We start from the raw sequence: 23856 nt of genomic DNA, 5'->3' as shown, positions 1-23856 counted from the left end.
CACCTGCCCGAAGAGTAATCAGTTTGCATCTGATTTACATGACCTAGAACATCAGAGGATGAAAAAAAAGGTCACATGATAGAGCATTCTTGTCTGCCTCTAACTGCATGCTAGGTCAATATCCATGGATGTTAGGAAACATATTTTTCACTGCAGTATTCAGTGGATGTACTTCAGGTGAAACAGTGGTCACTTAAGGTCAAGTAGAGGTCATAGACTTGTAGTGATCCTTTTAAGATTACTAGACACACCACTATGATGTGCCTATGTGTAACTGTATACATGTACCTAGCCAGATTTGCTTGCACTTGCATAAGGAGAGGAATGTGGGTATGGTCAAATTAAGGATGTAAAAAGGTTAGTTACTGTCATGTTCTCAGATTTGATGTAACATAACGTGAATAACAACATACTGTAAGATGATATTTGTTTTAATTTTATTCTCCCCATGGAACTGATTATACAAAAAAATAACACATTACATGTAAAACCAATACAACATAGATTCAATAAACTTCATCACAGATTTAACCAATGTATATATAGTTTTTTATGAAATAAAGTGCAAATGTCATTTTTTTCTTTAGCCTTGAGAATAAGACCTATAAACAAACAGAATAAAACCTGGAATATCAGGAACAAAATTACACTCACCAAAACAAAAACATCAGATTTGACAATTCTATATTTCAACTAAAACATTTATATTCATTTAGATAAATAATTTTGATATATCATGTTCATAAATAAATTGCAACTGGTTAAACCTATGCTAAAGTTTTTGTTAGTACAGTGTTAATGGAATTAATTAATTACATAAGTAATCAACTTCAACACCTCAGTCTTGCTGGATAGCAAAACAGATTTGAAAATAACCTCAACTTCCTTACTGTGTCAAAACGAGACTAGACCAATTATTCCATTTTTTTCACGTTTTATTTTGGATCTAAAATGGCAGTCTCCATATCTATCAAATTTTTTTTCTTATAAACAGAAATTTACCATAAACATAATTTATATATGTTGATAAAATATTAACACACAATGCTGTATGTACTTTATAGATGAAGAAAGCTGAAAATGAGTATACATTGTAGATGTGCTTTTTTTGTTTGGATTTATATCTGATAAAAAAAATTATCATACACATATCACAGCACCATCATGACGTATTTACAAATCCATACAACTTACCTTTTAAAGATAGCTTGCAAGCTGATATTAGTCCCCCATATAAAGTTTTGAAACATATATAATTATCCTTGATATTGATTATGTATAGGTTGATAGCTAAATCTTTACAAAGGTCTCGGGGTACTGATAATTCCTCCACCATTATAGTCCCTTTTGTCTGTTGTATCATCTCCAACACGAAGTTCATAATTACAAAATGATAAGATGTAGAGGATTTTAATCTTAATAAGAAGAATGAGTCTGAAATCACAAAGGCCCCAATCCTAAAACAATTTGGTTGTACTGATGACAATGCCGGAAAACATGATACCCTGGTACACTGTATATGATACACGTCATTGGCTGGAATATGTAGACATTTAAAAAAAAAAAATGCTATTCCTGAATGAATATGAAGCCTTGCCCCACAACAGATGACCAATTACCAGAAATGTATTAATGATCAAGTCATCATACCAGTCCAAACGATGCTACTAATTTACACAATGAGGCCAAATCAATGTGGTGGCTGCACCACACCTTTATGTACTTACAATTATTACAATAGTATATCATATAGAATTACATTATTAAACAAGTCACATTATCACATTTGTACAAAGATCTCTTGACCATGTCTTCTCTGTAATATAAAGGCCAGGATGACAATTTCACATCTAAGTGAGAAGGTGACATAATACCTTACATTTAACAAGTGTCGCTCGTAAGACAGTCTGATGGTTTTCTCTGAAACAACGATATACCAAGTCAACCTGTACTGTATATCTTGAAAATACCCAAAATTTACAGAAAATCACTGTTTAGTTTGAAGGTACAATACCTGGGCTATGATCAGTAAGAGTACGCCCTTTATGACTGAAAAGACAATTCTTCTTAATCACTGAAGGCAGCCCTATATGTGCAAAAGATTTAATATATATATCAAAACTAATACACATTTTGTACAACATTCTCAAACATAAACTTGGTCGTTGAAAAGATATCAACCAAAACTCTCTAGCATCAGTTTCCTTGCACTAAACAAACCAGGCTTATTTGTTAATCTGCAAAGATTACACAATAAACAGATTAATATCTAGTTCATAAAGTTGAACCCTGTTAACCTTGATAAATCAGAAAGTACCGATTAATTTTTTCTGAATATACTTCAGGTTTCTATATACCTGTATCCAAACCTGTAATATATATTATATCCAAACATGTAATATATATGCTTCTTTCTTCTCTGAAAAATCAATTTGAATGTTGAATGCTTTACATAACAAATCAGTGTGCTATTGAGCTAACAAAGTTCTGATGTAAAAGGAAGTAAGAAAACTACATTATTTCCTGCACTCCTCAAACAGAAGGTAGAGAAATTGCCTAAAGAGCTTAAGTTGTTACATTCTTGTGAACTAGTTTCTGCGCTCTCCAAACAGTTTGAGGAGGTAGAGGAACAGGTTGAGGATGTCCAAGTAGAGGTTCACCGCCGCGACAATGTACTCTTCAGCACTCAGCTTGTGCATCATCATATGAGTGTCGAAAATAATGAAGAGAGAGAAGACCAGAGCGCCTGCTACAGCAATAGCCTTGTCCATCATTGCCGTCGGAAATATTATCTGCAACGCACAACAAATAAAAAAACTCAATCTATTGACAAGGTTCCACTACAATATGATAACTTACTTATTTTTGTTTGATTCTGGCAATAATATTGACAGGAAGATTCAATGGTAGGGGAGGACCGAGAGCGTATGATCAATTTTTACTAAAACATCAATAGTCTTTTGGACTGAGAGCGTATGATAGATTTTTACTAAAACATCAATAGTCTTTGGGACTGAGAGCGTATGATAGATTTTTACTAAAACATCAATAATCTTTTGGACTGAGAGTGTATGATAGATTTTTACTAAAACATCAATAATCTTTGGGACTGAGAGCGTATGTTAGATTTTTACTAAAACATCAATAGTCTTTTGGACTGAGAGCGTATGATAGATTTTTACTAAAACATCAATAGTCTTTTGGACTGAGAGCGTATGATAGATTTTTACTAAAACATCAATAATCTTTTGGACTGAGAGCGTATGATAGATTTTTACTAAAACATCAATAGTCTTTTGGACTGAGAGCGTATGATTGATTTTTACTAAAACATCAATAGTCTTTTGGACTGAGAGCGTATGTTAGATTTTAACTAAAACATCAATAGTCTTTTGGACTGAAGAGCGTATGTTAGATTTTAACTAAAACATCAATAGTCTTTTGGACTGGGAGCGTATGATCAAGTTTTACTAAAACAGTAACAGAAGAGCAGTAAAAAGTCGAGTTTACCTGTAGGAATCCAGCAATGATGAGAATCCACAGAGCAGAAAACAACCTAAACAAAAAAACAAATTCAAATTGTCATAAAAAAAGTATTTTAAGTGACATGGGATTAACTGATATTGTGCCAGTACATTTATATCAAATTATGCTAAGCATTGCATTTCTATTTTTAGCACATTACATTTCATTAAACAACTATTCAAGTGACCAGAACAGTGCTATTGAAGCTAGTCAAAATAGCTGCCTCCCTTTATACCTTCACCATTTGTTCTGTGACAATTGTGGCAGTATAATGGAGGTGGCAATATAACGGGGGTTCAGTACAACAGTCATACACATACATTTACAAAAACTGTAGGTCTACAATAAGCATATGTATGTCCGAGACAAATGCTGCACATCTATATGTGTGTATACATGTATACTGTTGATTTGTTATTTCTATCATTTAAGGACAATGAATTTATAAATCAGTCATAAATCATATTTGTAAAATACCATTTTGTAACATGAATTGGGAGCAGAGTGCGGCAAATAATTATAAAATGAAAAAAAGACAGAGATCAGCTGTGTACCACTGGAGTTCCACACTGAACTGGGCGGGACTCCATTGATGTTTGAAAAAATGAATAATAAATAGTTATCTCCATTAGGAATAGTTCAGATTATCAACTGCATATTCTCAGATTTTCTATTTCTACTTGGTGAATCCATTATTTTCTGTGACATTTCTCGGTAAAGAAAATGACATACATGTAAAATGTAAAAACAACACCAAAACACAGACATAATTGAACTGAGTAGTTGTTACTGTGTTACTCTGGGTAATTTACCTACAGGTAGATTATACACGCATCACTGATGCTTCCATGCTGGGTGATCACAAAACACGCTAACAATGGTGATATGGTCAGGGCAACAAAACTATTGTATTTGAAAAGGGTTGACAGATGTGGGGTATGGCAGTATTAAACAGGGTTTTATATAGTAGGGAAATCCATTCTTTTTTGTTTTATTACGTCAACCATTCAGTTTTATAAGAAAACAGCTGGAACGATACAGGAGGTGGACTGAGTATTTTGTTGAGGGTACATACCCTGCTCCCCATGAGCTGAAGTCCCGTTTACTCTGAAGCGTGTATGCTGTGAGAGCTGTGGTTACAGCCAGCGTTAAAACAAAGGCCTCAATGACACTGTGTACTTGGTAAAACGTAACTGAAATCATAAAATCATAAGGCCAAGTAAGATCCAATACATTCTGTAATCAAAAATAAATAGTTATTTTATATCTCTTCCTTTCCCACAGATCCACAGAGCATGGACAATAACTGGTCCACTGTGACACAATATAAATTCAAATGTACACTTATCTTTAGACTTGTTTTCCAATAATTCTTAATTGAATCATTTTCTCAATTTTTAATAAATAAAACATTTGTATGATAAATATTACATACCAACAACTCCGACTGTATAGGCTTCAAACAGCGTCTGAAATTGACATCATACAAATTTCTAAATCTAGGAACAAATTTCTTTGCTAATCACCACTAGCGCTACCGAAAGTTTCTGATATTTTAGTTGTTTTTTTTTTAAATCTGATATGTTAGTCGACCCATGTAAGATTTTTAACAGATCGATAGAACACCAGAAACATTTGGATTATACTAGCGCCAATGCTCAGAATCAAGGGAGTTATGTCAGACTTACTGATGGAGAAAATTCCCTGTTACTACCCAATGATGTCTTATTACTTAATTACCTTTCAGCACATTTTTATTAAACTTTTGAATCCATCTTGTCTGCAATAATAGCCTTACATACTACAAGGAATTAATGTTTAATTACAAAGAAAGAAGATTTTGTTTTCATAGCACTTAGGCAAGAAAATGTCCAAGACATGGATGCCCATGGCACTCCAATGCAAAGAACATAGCGTTATGATATAACAATGATGTAAATAAGAACCAAATCGACTGAGAAGTTCTCAAGGTTTGACATTAATCAAGAACCAGACATGACATATTGTGTCCCATTCAGAAGGGGTCAAGAGTGACCTTTGGCTTTGACCTTGAAGTCCACCAGAATGTGATCAGGTGTAGAAATTGTTGTTATAATACTTAGTGTAGATTTGAACCAAGTCTGTTAAGGGATTCTCAAGCCATGTCATTGATTCAGGACAGGACGGGAGCAACATATTATATTCCCTTCCAATAAAAAGGGTCATAAAAAGCATAATCAAAGCCATTATCAATGTTTACAGACTTTGAGACTAATATAGTCTGTAGTTGTTATAATTGAATATTCCATGATGTAGTTTGCAATGTTTCTTACAAATATTCCAAGGAGAATGTAGTTTGTTGGCGTTTCCTGTCTCTTCACCATCAGGGCCATCAGAACGCCTATCGTCCCAATAAAGGCCACCAACAACATCCACTGACTGGATAGCGGTATCAACAAAAAAAAGAACAACAGAGTAATGTATACATAACTACAGTAAACAATAACTCAGAACATGTTACATAACAATACATGTATCTGTTTCTCATCAAAAATAATTGTTAATAGTATGTTAATGAGAAAGTTCTTTCTCAAAGAAAAACATTACTAGGCATCTCTGGTATAAACAAACAAAATATCTAACGATGGCCTCCAAGAAAATAAATCATGTTTTTTCTATAATTAAGTTCATATACTTCCATGTGCTTTGGCTCAATTAACCTGAATACCACAGTTAACAATGCCAAGTAAAAATACTTGAAATGAAATGAATACCCCCCAAAAAACCATACCATGTTATGACACATATGTTCTAATACACTTTATGTATCTGCAAATCGCCCTTCCCCACAAATAACCATCTTCCTTCATTTTTGCAGTATTATCAATTTCAAAATAGTAAGCTAAAACAGATTACAAATAATCCTTCACAGATTGCAACTTTTTTATACTAAACTTTTACACTGGGGGAGGGGGCTTGTTTGATGATATAATATGATACTATTATATATATAGATCTATCTCAATAAAGATATTTACATGTATTTTGATAAGAATTAACATGTTATATAAGTATCAGTGTTAACTGTTACTGTGACCTACTTTGTCTTTACAAACTTTTCCAATCCCTCGTTCAGCATGAACAATGCTGCTACTATGGTAGTTACGAGTATCTGTGTGGTGAGAATGCCATACACTTTCCGCAGGAAACCTGAAATACAAATCTTCACAGGGTAAATCAGTAGTTGCATTTACAGTTTAAATGTCATATTTCTTTCACAAATTGAAATATTTTGATCGTGAATAAGATGGGCAATTCTCAGGTAAATCGCAAATATTCATGAGTCTGGTTGAAAGTCTGATAGTTATATAGTCTTGTGAATAGGCATCTTAGGTTGAATTCTATTTTACTTCAATAGGAATTAAATACAGTATATTACAGATTTTTTTATTACTATATAGGTACCATTTTTTCAACATGCATGTTTCACATGCAGAAAGGCACAGTATATTTAATAACTTACCCATACGGATATATACATGTGAAGAAGCTACATTTGAACCGTACATAAAGTCATCAACGATTGACTCCTTTCCATCATTCTGTGGCTCGGCGATCGTTGCCATAGCTGCAAACTACCTGGTACTTTATGCTAGAGAATGAAATGTAACAATTATTGTAGAATAAAATGTCTACCAAATTTATGTACATTTTCAATTTCTTCATTTTAATATTATTGAAATAGGAATACTTAATATCCTTGTTACAATGAATTGTCAGTGAACAGAAAGGACTGTAACTATATATAGGTGAAGGAGGGAACCCACAACACATAGCTTCCAAGTTGGCCTGAGTTTTCTCTGGCCTATGATCACATGACCAGAAATATTAATGGTCTCAGGGCCAGAGGTTACTTCGCAGTTAACCCTGCTCTATGAAATTGAGTAAAAGGAAAATTCCACATTCTTCTAGTGCAAAATTAGAGGGCAAATGTGTGCATCATAATCTTTATTCTTTAACTTGTAAATCTACTTCCCCATTTTGTTTTTACCTAGAGTATGCATGGCTTGCCTATAAAATTGTGTTAATTATAATTTTTAGTATATAGCTTGGGCTCGAGATTTATAAACCACTTAACCAGGTGCCAGCTAGGTTCGTAACAGCGACATAGAAATAAATTAAGTAATGAATATCATCACACATGTAAAGTCATACATGAAATATACTGCATATATTCGAAATATTTAAAACAGAACTATTTTTTCTGATAATTAAAATAGACTATTTATAGACATGAGTCAAGTCTCACCAGCTCTGAATGTAGTATCACTCAAATAAAATAAAATTCTGATAGCAAGCTGGTATAACGTTAAATGAATTTGATGACAAATGTAATCTGGTACATTTCACTCCCCATTTTGACACGTAACGTTCTGGTTTAGCAGTCGCCATAATCAAACTTGTTGAGTGGATACTTTATACAAACATATATGGTAATCCTAAGTTATTTTTAAGACAAAATGCATTAACAGCAATCAAACTTACTAGATTATGTTACGTTAGCAATAGATCTACCGTAGACTTTCTCAATCCTTTCCCAAACACGTACTACTTATTTGCCAACTTCCGGTAGAAACAGGAAGTAATATTATCCTGAAAATATAGAATATAAAAATCAAACTTAAATCATATAACGCTTTCTCTTATTAAAAAATCTCTCAAATAGTGCAATAAGTAAGTAGTTGGATCATCAACAAGAATCTTAAACGGTATATTAATAGTCAAAGCTCCTGATAAATATTTATTCACGCGTATGAATATGGAATGTTCGTCGGTTACTTTCACTTTCGCATTAGCCAAACTATTTATCTCACCGTTTGACCTACTGCAGTAGTGAAAACTATTTTTCTTCAAATTATTCATCACTTCTATGCACTGTATTTATATATAGTCCTTAACATGGCATCGTACAAAAAGCATGTGTTCTATATACAGTGTATGATTATTGTGGTTGTACCCTTGGCCCTAAACTGACATAAACGACTCAAATTGTCGATGGGCCATAAAACAATACAATCTATATTAAATGTTTCCTACAATATATGTTTTCAACTAGACAATTGATAAGGCTCTTAATGAGAGAAATTTTGTGTCTGCAGAGATCATTTAAACTTTTCTGTGGGTTGTTTATGAGGGGATACTAGCTATGAGGGGATACTATCTGTAACTACATACATGTACTGTAGGATATTTTTCCTTTTTTATTGCGGTCCACACAGTTAGACCAGAGGTGATGTTGCTCACGATAAAATATGGACGGACCTAGTGATTGCATGTATGCTGCTTTTAGACAAGCCTTATCATCTGCAGGGGTCTAAGATATATACCTGAAATTTAAATAAGAGGCCCATGGACCTTGTCATTCACTTGAATACTGATATATATATTTATATAGGATTGATAGATGATGTTTTATTACGTCACCTGAGACTTTGTCTCAGTTGACCTATTGCAGTCGCCTTTTGTCCCGACACCGTCCGTTGAGCGTCGCGCATCATCCATTGTGCTTCGTCCGTCATCAACAATTTACATTTTCAACTTCTCAATTACAAACAGGCCCAGAGACCTGATATTAGGTCTGTAGCATGCTGGGATGAAGGGCTACCAAGTTTGTTTAAATGTATGACCTTGACTTTCATTCAAGGTCACATGGGTCAAATATGCTAAAATCTTTAACTAAACGACTTCTTCTTGATAACCAAAAGGCCCAGACACCCAATACATTGGGTCTGTAGCATGCTGGGATGAAGGGCTACCAAGTTTGTTCAAATGGATTACCTTGACTTTCATTCAAGGTCACAGGGGCCAAATATGCTAAAATATATCATAACTCAGGTGAATGTAAAGGCCCATGGGCCTTTTGTTTTTTAAACTGCCAATTAACATATCCCGTCTAAGTGAAAATGCATAAAAGTAGATCAAAGTTTGCATGCATGTTCATTTGAAAATTACTTGGTAACCCTTCAGTTATTGAGAAGTAAAAAATGTAAATCATTTATGAACATATGACACATGACTACAGCCAAAAGATGATTGAAATTGGGTCACTTGACACTTTGTTTTAAGGGATCTAAAAAGCGATGAACTGGTACCAGGGTATACCATTCCATCTGTTTGTGTGGATTTGTTATCCAAAAGTCCTGGTCTGCTACAGTTTTCATCCAAATTCCAGGAAACTACTGAAGTAGTCACCACATTTGACTTCTATCAATCTAATTCTACGGGAGTTGATCAATGACCCTTCTATAAAACTATGGCAAATACTTACCAACTTTCATTTCACCATCATACACAGATGCCACATCGATACCCTTGGTATATGAAACTGATTTTTAGCTCACCAGCCCAAATGGCAAGCGAGCATCATGCATCAACTTTTTCTCAATAACCAAGAGGCCCAGAGACCTATAATACTGAATCTAAAGCATACTTGAGTCACAGGCTACAAATATTGTTCCAATGAATGAGTGTGACCTACATTCAAGTTCACAGGTGTCAAATATGCTAAAATCTCAATTAACTTCTCAATAACCAATAACCAAAGAGGCCTGATATGAGCCAAGTTGAGTGTAGCATGCTAGGATATAAGTTTTTTTTCAAATGAATAACATGCTGGGGTGAAGGGCTACACAATTTGTTGAATACTCTTTGTCTACTCTCCTATCCATATGAATAGGTACTACGTTTAGCATCCCATTTGGCCTCGTTATATTATGCGAGAAAGTGGACTTTAGCATTTGGTTTACAACTTAAGTTGCTGGAGGTTTACAGTATTCAGAACAGCTAAATTGAAATGAGGACAATGCAAGGTAATCTTCAATAAAGAATATTACCAAGCCATTGAAATACACATAAATATGTTGATATTTCAAATATGCCTCTTGAACAGATGTGGCTTTCATTTGCCAACAGTTTTCAAATAAATCCCCAGTAAAATTTATTACCTGTCGGTTCAATACTTCCATAAATGCCTAGATGGTGCAGTTTCAACATTATGGCGACTGTACAAAGTGATATCTTAAAACACTCTTTTACTTTTATAATAATCAGGAGGCATACAGCAATACAATATGTACTGTTTGGACTTTTTGCTGAGATGAAGGGCTATCAAGTTTATCTGAATTAAACCGAAATAAATGACCTTGACTCACTTTCTGGTCATGGATCTCTATGTACACTTTATAGTTTGAACTGTAGACTCTTCCATCCCTTAAGATTGCATATTAATTTAATTCAAAACTGACATTAACCTGCAGTGTTAGCTTGCTGAATATCACATATCTTTAAAAATAAACTTGACCTTGAAATTGAACTATTTTGAAGGTCAGATATGTTGGATGTATTGAAAAAAATATCTGATTGTCTTGCTTTCAAATTAAAACCAGAAGTCTTGTGGTGATGAATAAACAACAAACACAATATTTACATTCTGAAAGATCTATTAAGATATTGATGGTAATTTGTTAGAAAATCTGTACAATGTACATACAAGTTTATAACAACAAAAGCTGATGGTACAACAATTACAACATCTGACACACAACATATTGTCCTCAATAACACATTGTCCTCAATAACACACACCACATAAAACAAATGATCCTTCATTGCTCTCATAATCACATGAACATATACAATTATAGTTTATATCGGAGCTGTTAATTTTAGAGTCGAATCAGATATACAAATGTACTGATAAGATTACATGTACAGCCTATAATGGATCAGGACTCTACAACAAAACCATAGTCATTATTTGTAGAGTTAACTCCACAACAGAATTTTGTGGTTGTTTGAAAATGCCATAGATTTATGGTAATACTAAGGATAAATCACACCAGCTGTGGTTATGAGAGAATGACATCATTTTGTTCTGTACAATTCAGAGACAAAGCTTAAATAACATTAGACACATATTTGATTTATCTTAATGAACACAAGTACATGTAACAAATTTTAACATGTAGGATGGATTCCAACATTTCTACTTTAAGGATGACACACATAGGTTTCAGCTTTGAGTTTGGACATGCCTCAAGTTTCGTTCAATACGATAGGGGGCAAGCCCTTAAATTTCAGTGACACTGCTCAATTTTCATCAAAATTTCATCATCATTTCTTCTAAGTCTGCCCAATAGGGCAATTCACAAGGCCATGAAATGACCGCTGATTTAAACAGAAAACCCACTACTTTACACTTTAAGTTATTTATGATTAGAACAAAGACGTCTAAAATATAAGGCCCATCAATATTGGTAAGACATCCCCTCACCCTCCCTCTGATAACCATTATGTGGCAGGTGTCCATTTTGAGGACGTACAACACATTCACAACTGGTCTGGCCTGAAAACATACAGAGAAACTTTACACTCACACAAAAAGCATGTATGACTAGAAGCTATATGTATGTAAATAACATGGAAGTGAACTGTATAAATTAAATGTACAACTTTGATAGTAAATGTCTGGATTAATATGATATTACACAGAAATCAACTGATGACCGGCACTATATATACGCATGGCATAATTAGTCATCATACGCCGAACAAGTGACTTAATCAGCCTATCATATACCAAACATGTGACTGAATTAGTCATCATATGCCAAACATGTGACTGAATTAGTCATCATATGCCAAACATGTGACTTAATTAACCAATCACGTGACCTAATCAGCCTATCGTGTGACTTAATCAGCCTATCATGTGACTTAATCAGTCTGTAATATGCCGAACTCCCGACTTGATCAGCTCATACTCCAAATGTCTCTGATATACATAATAATTACAACCTTCATAATAAATACAACCATATAGTACAAAACATGTTATCAAAGCAGAATATTATCAATAAAAGGAAAAAAATCCCCTTTAAGTAATTAATATGGTTTTATAGTTAAATAAAAAACGGATTAATGATTAAAATTTATCAAATGTATATGATGCATTATTTGTTCACTTCAAAACTGGCAGCAGATTGCATCAATATTCACATCATCAAATATCATGTAAAATACATTTGGCAGATTTGGCTTAAACTCTACACAACACAGGATGAAATTTTATATGTATGGTTCTACATAAAACACTTAATAATAACACTTACACAATATATCATACACAATAAAATCAATAAACAATAGTACAGGTTCTCTTCGTATTAAATATGGTTGCTACATATACCTAACAGCTAAGTGTACAATTGTATCATACAAAAATATAGAATACCATTCTGTTTTCATTACAGTATCCTGTAGGGCTTGTTATATGCTTTGTCACTGGGACATGTTAATCCACATTCTGTATAACTTATTGTGTATTAAGTTTTGAATTAATTGACATTCATGATTCCCTCTTTAATTATTTCTACTTTTTATGTATAAAATATACTTATTCTGAATAGTATAGCTCTTAAAATCTACATTTGACAAATTTATTATTATATAAATTCTTACAGCTTGAAAGATAATTGGATAATGGATGGTTAAAATAGTGGGTGTCAAATGATTTAAAATACTATACAAAAACTTCTAAACTCACAAAAAGAATTTGTGTAGAAAAAAAGTCACTCACAAAATATAAAAAAAAAAGAGAAATGCTGATAAAAAGCTGTTATAAATATGTATGCCCATAGGAGATATGTATGATGGTACCTCACACCACAGGTAACCATCTTCTGTTCATCTTTACATCTACATGTAAATCAATAGTCAAATTTGAGCAAAAACAATAATACAGAGGTAAAATATGTACACATAACGTTAACTTGTCTACAACCTCAATGTCGTTCTGAACTAAATATTATCTAAAGGTCATCCTACAGTTAAGGTCACAATGTTTTCAAGGTCACAATATTATTAATGGACTGGAAATCTTGGATGCATGTTACACAGAACGCCTGGTCATATTGACCTCAAAAAATGAAATATTCAGAAGTTTTGGTCACTTAATTACCTATATTTAAAATTCAGTAGAGGTAAATTACTGTAATTCAACCTTAAGACAAGCAGTCAGTAGACAAATACTAAATGTACCCACTTCTAAATGGTCACAGATTTACACCAGTAGATGTAGTAAATGTATGTACTGTTTACTGTGACCTATATATTGTTTACTGTGACCTATATGCCGTTGACTGTGACCTATATACTGTTGATTGTGATCTTTACTTTTGTTTGTTTGTTTTTGTTTAATGTCCTATCAACAGCCAGGGTCATTTAAGGACGTGCCAGGTTTTGGAGGTGGAGGAAAGCCCGAGTACCCAGAGAAAAACCATTGATCTACGATGACCTATACACTGTTGACTGTACATGTGACCTACATGTATATACTGTTTACTGTGACCTATATACTGTTTACTGTGACCTATATACTGTTTACTGTGACCTATATACTGTTTACTGTGATCACGAATGGTCTGGTTTCAATTTATCACTTTTAAGTCTGGTATTTATACAAACAATGTACTACTACAGAATATTTATTTCTTAATATTTTGATTGTTAAAATTGGCAAGATTATTAAATTCTGATTAAAGAGATATGATTATGTATAAATTACAACTAGAAATGGAATTTGAATGTATTACTTTATAGGAAAGTTAAGGTATTAGCCATTTATGGGTGGTAAAGAACTGAGTGATAAAGAATGACAATTTTGAAATCAACATTGTCATGGCAATGCCAAGATGCAAACTTATTAGGAAGAAGCATGACTTTCAATTAAATGCCATCCAGCACATGTCCATAATGAAGTTTTAATTGTACCCATGGAGACAGATTGAAATAGTTTGCCATAAAAATGTATTTTACACCTAAAATTTCATACTGATGGTAATGTATCACTTGTTTTTGACTATAATAAGAATTTAGCCAAAGAAATGTTAATACTAAATATAAGCATTGAAATATCTCACTATGATATCTATAATCGTTATAAATGACAGATCTATGCAGTCAAACAAAATATGTGTTAACATGCATATGTTGTTTGCCTGTAAGATCTGTACCACAGCGAGACAATTAAATAGTTAATTACATTACACTGTATTCAAAATTACAAAATTTTACTGAATTAAAAAGTTCAAATTGTAAAGTAGCAGCTGGTGTAATGTAAATGATTTTTTGTTTCTGAGTAATACTAATATATTATTTTTAAAGCATTAATGATCACCATGAAGAGTTTATCCACCAGATACCTCAATACTACACCATGTTAAAGCATCATTTTTTCGAATGGACAGATTCTTGAATAATTTTGTTTCAATCAAAATGATTTTCACAGGATTTAATCCGCCAGATTTCTATGGTGACCTAACATATTTTGTTAGAGTCACCAATATATCCTGGTCTTAGGAACCTAATTCTCTGTTGGAGTCACCAATATATCCTGTTCTTAGGAACCTAATTCTCTGTTAGAGTCATCAATATATCCTGGTCTTAGGAACCTAATTCTCTGTTGGAGTCACCAATATATCCAGGTCTTAGGAACCTAATTCTCTGTTAGAGTCACCAATATATCGTGTTCTTAGGAACCTAATTCTCTGTTGGAGTCACCAATATATCCTGTTCTTAGGAACCTAATTCTCTGTTGGAGTCACCAATATATCCAGGTCTTAGGAACCTAATTCTCTGTTGGAGTCATCAATATATCCTGTTCTTAGGAACCTAATTCTCTGTTGGAGTCACCAATATATCCGGGTCTTAGGAACCTAATTCTCTGTTGGAGTCACCAATATATCCTGTTCTTAGGAACCTAATTCTCTGTTGGAGTCACCAATATATCCTGTTCTTAGGAACCTAATTCTCTGTTGGAGTCACCAATATATCCTGTTCTTAGGAACCTAATTCTCTGTTGGAGTCACCAATATATCCGGGTCTTAGGAACCTAATTCTCTGTTAGAGTCACCAATATATCCTGTTCTTAGGAACCTAATTCTCTGTTGGAGTCACCAATATATCCGGGTCTTAGGAACCTAATTCTCTGTAAGTTGTCAACTATGAAATAATACAGATCAACATACAGACATTTAAATAAAACAGCAGATGTGTGTGTTCCGTTGCTACTACTAGATATACAGAATTTGATAAATCAACAGGTTACAAAGAACACTTAACTTTGACGATTCATTTCCTCATAATGTAATTAAATGGTTGTTAAAGTAAAACAGTTAAGGATTTGTTACTATGTGTACGATAAATGATAATGTATACAGGATTCATTCAGCATTGAATTAATGAAATAGGTAATCCATATGAACATAAATATTTACTCTTTGATAAATCGGTGATAATAACTACATCTGCAGCAACAAACAGTACCGGTAATTATCATAAATCCTGAGAAAGAAAGGATGAATTTCCTCCTAAACTTCAAATTACAACACTTTCTTTTATGGATTTACTTCCTACTTCCTACCATGGGGGTTATTTCTGTGAATTATTCTTTTTCATCTGTTCCATAAATACCACATACATCACAAAATAATATGAATGGGGCAAACTTTCACAGCTGAATGGCTTTCACATAGTTAGCAAAACTTTCCCCTTGTATAGATTTACAGTACACATGTATGAAAATGAATGAAACTGGAGACAAAAATTCACAAGAACCAACATCCAGTAAACTCCGGAGTGTGTTGTTGTTTCGCTCACAAATTTGAATTCTGCCTGTGTAACATTAACAAATTTTTTTAGTATGTATACACTGCATTTCTTATTAATAATAACAAAATTCTGATTAGGCAATTCAAAACAGAAAATATAATAGGGAAATCTCTCAAAATAAAAAATAATAGGGAAATCTCTCAAAATAAAAAATCATCAATAAAATTTCGCTTTATAACACTGTGTTCTTGTGTATAACTAACAAGAATTATTAGATACTTCATTTAAAGCGCAGCATTGTTGGACAGGAAATGTTGCATATACCTAGTTCAAAACTAGACTTATATCTAATTCCATGGATACATGTTAGCATTACACTTACAGGCAGGGTTCGTGTGGTATGGACCATCACAGACACATGGCCGTGTTAGAAATTACACATACGGACATGGTTCGTGTGGTATGGACCATCACGGACACATGGCCGTATTAGAAATTACACATACGGACTGGGTTCATGTGGTATGGACCATCACGGACACATGGCCGTGTTAGCATTACACGTAAACGCACGGTTTATGTGGTATCGACGATTACAGATACATGGCCGTGTTAGTAGGAAATCTTACAATTTAAGTGGTTGTGGAAGTGGTTGTGGATGTGTAGTCAGATCTGAATATCATGCCACCTTTTCTTTACATTTGATTTATGGAACAATGTGGTCATGTGACACATACACCCAACAAGTGGTGTAATTATCAAAGGAAACTCAATAACAAAAACAACAGGTTTGGGAACATGGAAGTATTTAAATGGTCTTCATACCGGTGGTGATTTGGCAGGAAAGTCTTACAGGCTAGAACTAGTGAGAGAGGATTGGCACATTTTGGTTTGGTATTTCATACAGAACAGTCACCTGCCTGTTTTCACTGTCTGACTGAAACACATACACCAACATATAATAAAATGTTCATCTATGAAATGTGTTCACCTGTAATAACTGTTTAACAAAGTCACATGATGACATAAACACTATGTAACCACCATATAACACAGGCTACACATTCAACATATAATTAAAATCAAATGGTTATAAAAACAGCAATGAACTACAGTTTCTCTGGGAAATGAGAGGATGATACTCTTATAAAGCATAAAATCATACTTTTGTAGCAGATTATATAATGAATATTTCAATAAAGCACTGTGTCTGAATCTTAACATAGCTGCACAACGTGTGTTGACACAGAGGCTTGTGTTATGCAATCTCAACACAGACATTGCACCATGGGGGCTGGTGTTGTACGACCTTGACACAGACACTACACTATCGGGCTGGTGTTGTATGACCTTGACAAAGACACTGCCCTATAAGGGCTGGTGTTGTACGACCTTGACACAGACACTACACTATCAGGCTGATGTTGTATGACCTTGACAAAGACACTGCCCTATAGGGTCTGGTGATGTACGACCTTGACACAGACACTGCCCTATAGGGTCTGGTATTGTATGACCTTGACACAGGCACTTCCCTGAAGGGGCTGGTGTGCGACCTTGGCACAGACATGACCCAATGGGGCTGGGGTCATAAGACCTTGGCACAGACACTGCCCTTTAAGGGCTGGTATTGTGTGACCTTCACACAAACACTACTCAGTGGGGACTGGGGCTGTAGCAGCTTGACACAGACACTGCCCCACACTAACCTATTGGACACGGGGTCGATTCAAACTTTTGTTTTGACTCCTACAACCAGCCATATGTAAAGAGTTGCTACAGGGAGCTGCCTCCTCATAGGTAGAGGACTGTAGTCAAGAGAGTTTGGGCAAAATTACCACAAATTAGTCTTTTTCATCTTGTCAGGAAAGTTTCGGCAAAACTGTCACAAAACCAGCCTTTTCCCATCTCATTTGTGATGGACAATGACACATATGACTGGTCACACCAGTACACCATTTGGAGAGCTTGTTATCTGGTTACTATTCACAGTAGAGTATACAAACTAAGGAATGATTAGGGCACACTGCCATAAACCTAGGTAGTAAGTACACATGGATCAAGTGAATAATCCGCCGCCTTGGTCCCAGTCTGTTGATGAAAATGGAAAGTTTCATCGTCAACAGCAACAACTTGTGCAGAAACCAGACTGACAAAAGCACCGAGGACGAACAGCCAGTGACGATACTACACCACAACAACAGGGCCGCACTCCACAAGAACCACAGACATCACTTTTTCACTGTGTCACACGATTGTCTCTGCCTTTATTGATAATGTAGGACTACGTGGCATAGTGCCGTTTTTCTTTGAAGAGTTCCGTAAATGTAAGTGATGAGAGAGGTTATTTGATTCCTTCTCACTACAGTCCTGGATGTAACTCTCCATGGCTTTGTACAGGAACAGATAATCCTCCTGTAACATAACAATACAGGTCAAGCTTAAACAGCCAATCATAATCAATGTTACAAACAACATGTCCATATAAGGCAGAACAACTGTAATTTATACATTTGTATTTCAGTTTAATGTTCATTATTTATGGTCTGAAAAATACAAAATGTACATAAAAATGTTACCCTGCATGCCTGAAATTTTTTCTTGAGTTGAAATTTAAATCTTGCAATATGAACACAAGAATTACATGTAATTATATGTCTTGCCTGTCCCACTTAGTACAGTAAGTTTTAAGCAATCTCCAAAAATCCACCCTGTATACATTATACACATGTGTAAAATATTGATGCATTGCAAAAAAAAAATCAAATTTCTCAAAAACACTTTTTCTCAAAATTCATTGGAATATGTCATTTTTACCACAAAAATCACTTGAGTGAGAAGAAAAACATCTGAAATAATACAGAAATTATTCCAATTTGACTGTTAACTGATTTGTAACTAAACTTAAGAAGCAATTTTTCAAAATCAAAGGTTTTTAGCCCAAAAATGCAGCAAAAGATTAAAATTCATATAATCTGTAGGGTTTGTTGAGATGTCCATACTAAATTGCAACTATATTCCAGGGTTAGTTCGAATAGTTTATGAGAATTGAAGCTAAATGGTTGCTAAGTGAATGGTACGTAACTGACCTTATTGTTACCAGTAAAACCTTAAGATTTTATGATAAAAATAATGTCTACTCATTTCAGTAATGTTCAAAAACTTTTGATGAAAACTGTAGGAAGAGTTGTTAAGACAAGATCTTGAACAGAGGACAAATGGACAGATAACAGGCTGGATGGACAGCCTGATTCCAGTATACATCCCCCTCCCAAACTTTGTTGTGGTGGGTATGATGGCTGAGGGTGGCTACAACAACTTCCCCCTCCCAAACTTTGTTGTGGTGGGTATGATGGCTGAGGGTGGCTACAACAACTTCCCCCTCCCAAACTTTGTTGTGGTGGGTATGATGGCTGAGGGTGGCTACAACAACTTCCCCCTCCCAAACTTTGTTGTGGTGGGTATGATGACTGAGGGTGGCTACAACAACTTCCCCCTCCCAAACTTTGTTGTGGTGGGTATGATGGCTGAGGGTGGCTACAACAACATCCCCCTCCCAAACTTTGTTGTGGTGGGTATGATGACTGATTACAGGGTGGCTACAACAACTTCCCCCTCCCAAACTTTGTTGTGGTGGGTATGATGACTGAGGGTGGCTACAACAACTTCCCCTCCCAAACTTTGTTGTGGTGGATATGATGGCTGAGGGTGGCTACAACAACTTCCCCCTCCCAAACTTTGTTGTGGTGGGTATGATGGCTGAGGGTGGCTACACCAACTTCCCGCCTCCCAAACTTTGTTGTGGTGGGTATGATGGCTGAGGGTGGCTACAACAACTTCCCCCTCCCAAACTTTGTTGTGGTGGGTATGATGGCTGAGGGTGGCTACAACAACTTCCCCCTCCCAAACTTTGTTGTGGTGGGTATGATGACTGATTACAGGGTGGCTACAACAACATCCCCCTCCCAAACTTTGTTGTGGTGGGTATGATGACTGATTACAGGGTGGCTACAACAACTTCCCCCTCCCAAACTTTGTCGTGGTGGGTATGATGACTGAGAGTGGCTACAACAACTTCCCCCTCCCAAACTTTGTTGTGGTGGGTATGATGACTGAGGGTGGCTACAACAACTTCCCCCTCCCAAACTTTGTTGTGGTGGGTATGATGGCTGAAGGTGGCTACAACAACTTCCCCCTCCCAAACTTTGTTGTGGTGGGTATGATGACTGAGGGTGGCTAAAACAACTTCCCCCTCCCAAACTTTGTTGTGGTCGGTATGATGACTGAGGGTGGCTACAACAACATCCCCCTCCCAAACTTTGTTGTGGTGGGTATGATGACTGAGGGTGGCTACAACAACATCCCCCTCCCAAACTTTGTCGTGGTGGGTATGATGACTGAGGGTGGCTACAACAACATCCCCCTCCCAAACTTTGTTGTGGTGGGTATGATGACTGAGGGTGGCTACAACAACATCCCCCTCCCAAACTTTGTCGTGGTGGGTATGATGACTGAGGGTGGCTACAACAACATCCCCCTCCCAAACTTTGTTGTGGTGGGTATGATGACTGAGGGTGGCTACAACAACTTCCCCCTCCCAAACTTTGTTGTGGTGGGTATGATGGCTGAGGGTGGCTACAACAACTTCCCCCTCCCAAACTTTGTTGTGGTGGGTATGATGACTGAGGGTGGCTACAACAACTTCCCCCTCCCAAACTTTGTTGTGGTGGGTATGATGACTGAGGGTGGCTACAACAACTTCCCCCTCCCAAACTTTGTTGTGGTGGGTATGATGGCTGAGGGTGGCTACAACAACTTCCCCCTCCCAAACTTTGTTGTGGTGGGTATGATGGCTGAGGGTGGCTACAACAACTTCCCCCTCCCAAACTTTGTTGTGGTGGGTATGATGGCTGAGGGTGGCTACAACAACATCCCCCTCCCAAACTTTGTTGTGGTGGGTATGATGACTGAGGGTGGCTACAACAACTTCCCCCTCCCAAACTTTGTTGTGGTGGGTATGATGGCTGAGGGTGGCTACAACAACTTCCCCCTCCCAAACTTTGTTGTGGTGGGTATGATGGCTGAGGGTGGCTACAACAACTTCCCCCTCCCAAACTTTGTTGTGGTGGGTATGATGACTGAGGGTGGCTACAACAACTTCTTCTTCCCAAACTTTGTTGTGGTGGGTATGATGGCTGAGGGTGGCTACAACAACTTACCAGTGTCCCTATGATGCCTGGTCGTTTGAGGTGGAACAGTTTACAAAGATGATACGTATCCACCACTTTGTCGTGAATCTGTTGGTCGTGTAGCGACCAGAGGGCACAGAACACACAGCCTTCTACTCCGCCGTACCTGACAGGGAGACAATAGTAGATATTCTTTAACATTCATTACTAGGTCAGGATAACCATCACACCTCAAACCTTTCAATTTTCCATTAATATTTATCTGACAGACTGCTTTACTCTATCTACTTTTCTGTGATTTATACACATCTTAAAATGTATGAACGGCAACAATCTGATCCATCATTTTATTTAAAATCAAATCCATTGTTTGATATAAAATCTGCCTTAGCTGTTCACACATGGTTTGGCAATAGATGTCATTTAAGTTGTTCAATATACTAAAGTGTTTGTTGATAAGAAGTCTATCTTTGACAACTGATTCAGTGACATACCTGTCAACGACAATGACTGGTCCGATATCGTTCTGTTTGTGGAGGTCCTTGACAGTCTCTATCATGTCAAAAGCTTTCCACAGGGGCTGCTCCTTCTGGGGCCAGCCATCACATGTAAGGATCCGTGTCATCAACACGTAGTCGTCCTAAAAACAACATAGCACACTACTGGGTCAGAAAAACACATAAATAGCAGCATTATGACAGTTAAACTATTTGTAACACCAGACGTAGCATCCGCTAATTATCTGGAACCCTGTTGTATGGACAGTTAATGAATTGGTATTGGTCAAATTATAGTTTTAGTTTTTATCAAAAGCCATCTTTTTTGACAGGCTAAAGTCTGTTTTTCATTTTGAAAAATTGTTCTGTATGCAAAGTCAGATTATCTATATTTACCTGTGTGGACTAGAGATTATCTCTATTTACCTGTGTGGACAAGAGATTATCTCTATTTACCTGTGTGGACTAGAGATTATCTTTATTTACCTGTGTGGACTTGAGATTATCTCTATTTACCTGTGTGGACTTGAGATTATCTCTATTTACCTGTGTGGACAAGAGATTACCTCTATTTACCTGTGTGGACTAGAGATTATCTTTATTTACCTGTGTGGACTTGAGATTATCTCTATTTACCTGTGTGGACTTGAGATTATCTCTATTTACCTGTGTGGACTTGAGATTATCTCTATTTACCTGTGTGGACTAGAGATTATCTCTATTTACCTGTGTGGACTAGAGATTATCTCTATTTACCTGTGTGGACTTGAGATTATCTCTATTTACCTGTGTGGACTTGAGATTATCTCTATTTACCTGTGTGGACTAGAGATTATCTCTATTTACCTGTGTGGACTAGAGATTATCTCTATTTACCTGTGTGGACTAGAGATTATCACTATTTACCTGTGTGGACTTGAGATTATCTCTATTTTCCTGTGTGGACTTGAGATTATCTCTATCCACCTGTATGGACTTGAGATTATCACTATTTACCTGTGTGGACTTGGGATTATCTCTATTTACCTGTGTGGACTTGAGATTATCACTATTTACCTGTGTGGACTTGAGATTATCTCTATTTACCTGTATGGACTTGAGATTATCTCTATTTACCTGTGTGGACTTGAGATTATCTCTATTTACCTGTGTGGACTTGAGATTATCTCTATTTACCTGTATGGACTAGAGATTATCTCTATTCACCTGTGTGGACTAGAGATTATCTCTATTCACCTGTATGGACTTGAGATTATCTCTATTTATCTGTGTGGACTAGAGATTATCTCTATTTACCTGTGTGGACTTGAGATTATCTATATTTACCTGTGTGGACTAGAGATTATCTCTATTTACCTGTGTGGACTCGAGGAGGAACTCTCTGACAGTGTAACGAGCCAGCACCTCTTCTTCCTGGAACACGACCTTAAACAGCCCAGTACCTATAGCCATGGGTGTCTCCTTCTCAGGCCAGAACCTCTTGTACTCCTAAACAATACACATCAGAATTACTTCAAACATGTAAAACAATACATCAACATTATAATAATCTTGTAAAAACAACAAATCACATTGACGGGCATCATCTGTCTTTAAACCTGACTTTAATACCGTATAGCGAGAAATTTTAGCCGTCATAAAATTTGGCGATTTGGTCATGAAAACTGAAATTTGGCGGGTTAAATTTGAGCAATTTCCCTTAAATCTAGGGTTTTCATTTGGCGTTTAGCATACATGAATATATTACCTACCAGTATATATAGATAATTATGTCCATACATCCTATCCATGTTGATTAAGTGTGTGTTGTGTATTATCCATCCTGTGTCTCGAAACCAGAAACTATTACCAAAAATCGTCAGACGAAAGCATGCATGTAGATTTTCTAAATTAGTGTCAATATGGGTACAAAGATAATTAAATCAACCGTATGATATCGCCGTGGCTATTTAATTATGATGTATATACGTACAGGTAAATTTAACAATGAGTCTACA

General features: G+C 35.8%; 2 protein-coding genes across 2 annotated transcripts in view; both read right to left on the bottom strand.

The window, feature by feature from the left end:
• Window positions 1-423: 423 nt before the first annotated feature.
• On the bottom strand, window positions 424-8178 carry LOC117331478 (protein lifeguard 4-like). The gene is made up of 8 exons (XM_033890206.1): window positions 8050-8178; window positions 7028-7156; window positions 6606-6714; window positions 5838-5943; window positions 4961-4994; window positions 4601-4718; window positions 3511-3556; window positions 424-2792 (listed from the first exon to the last, which is right to left on the bottom strand). Exons 2-8 carry the CDS (start codon window positions 7128-7130, stop codon window positions 2589-2591), a joined length of 720 nt encoding a protein of 239 aa, XP_033746097.1. The 5' UTR covers window positions 7131-7156; window positions 8050-8178; the 3' UTR covers window positions 424-2588.
• Window positions 8179-10985: 2807 nt separating this feature from the next.
• Window positions 10986-23856, bottom strand: part of LOC117331477 (tyrosine-protein phosphatase 99A-like) — an 83262-nt gene continuing 70391 nt past the window's right edge. Inside the window, 4 exon segments of the mRNA XM_033890205.1 lie at window positions 10986-18588; window positions 21393-21528; window positions 21857-22002; window positions 23216-23347. Of these exon segments, the coding sequence (XP_033746096.1) occupies window positions 18421-18588; window positions 21393-21528; window positions 21857-22002; window positions 23216-23347 (582 nt within the window). The 3' untranslated portion in view covers window positions 10986-18420.

This window comes from Pecten maximus, chromosome 7 (assembly GCF_902652985.1).
Source record: "Pecten maximus chromosome 7, xPecMax1.1, whole genome shotgun sequence".
Taxonomy (NCBI): Eukaryota; Metazoa; Mollusca; class Bivalvia; order Pectinida; family Pectinidae; genus Pecten; species Pecten maximus.
Note: the sequence above shows the minus strand (reverse complement) of the source record. Positions and strands in the feature narration are given on the sequence as shown.

Excerpts from the sequence above, each read along its gene's own strand:
- LOC117331478 (XM_033890206.1), bottom strand. The coding sequence starts at position 7,130 with ATGGCAACGATCGCCGAGCCACAGAATGATGGAAAGGAGTCAATCGTT. Across the intron at positions 5,944-6,605 it reads GAAAAGTTTGTAAAGACAAA|TCAGTGGATGTTGTTGGTGG; the intron begins GTAGGTCACAGT and ends ACCGCTATCCAG. Across the intron at positions 4,719-4,960 it reads CTATACAGTCGGAGTTGTTG|TTACGTTTTACCAAGTACAC; the intron begins GTATGTAATATT and ends TTATGATTTCAG.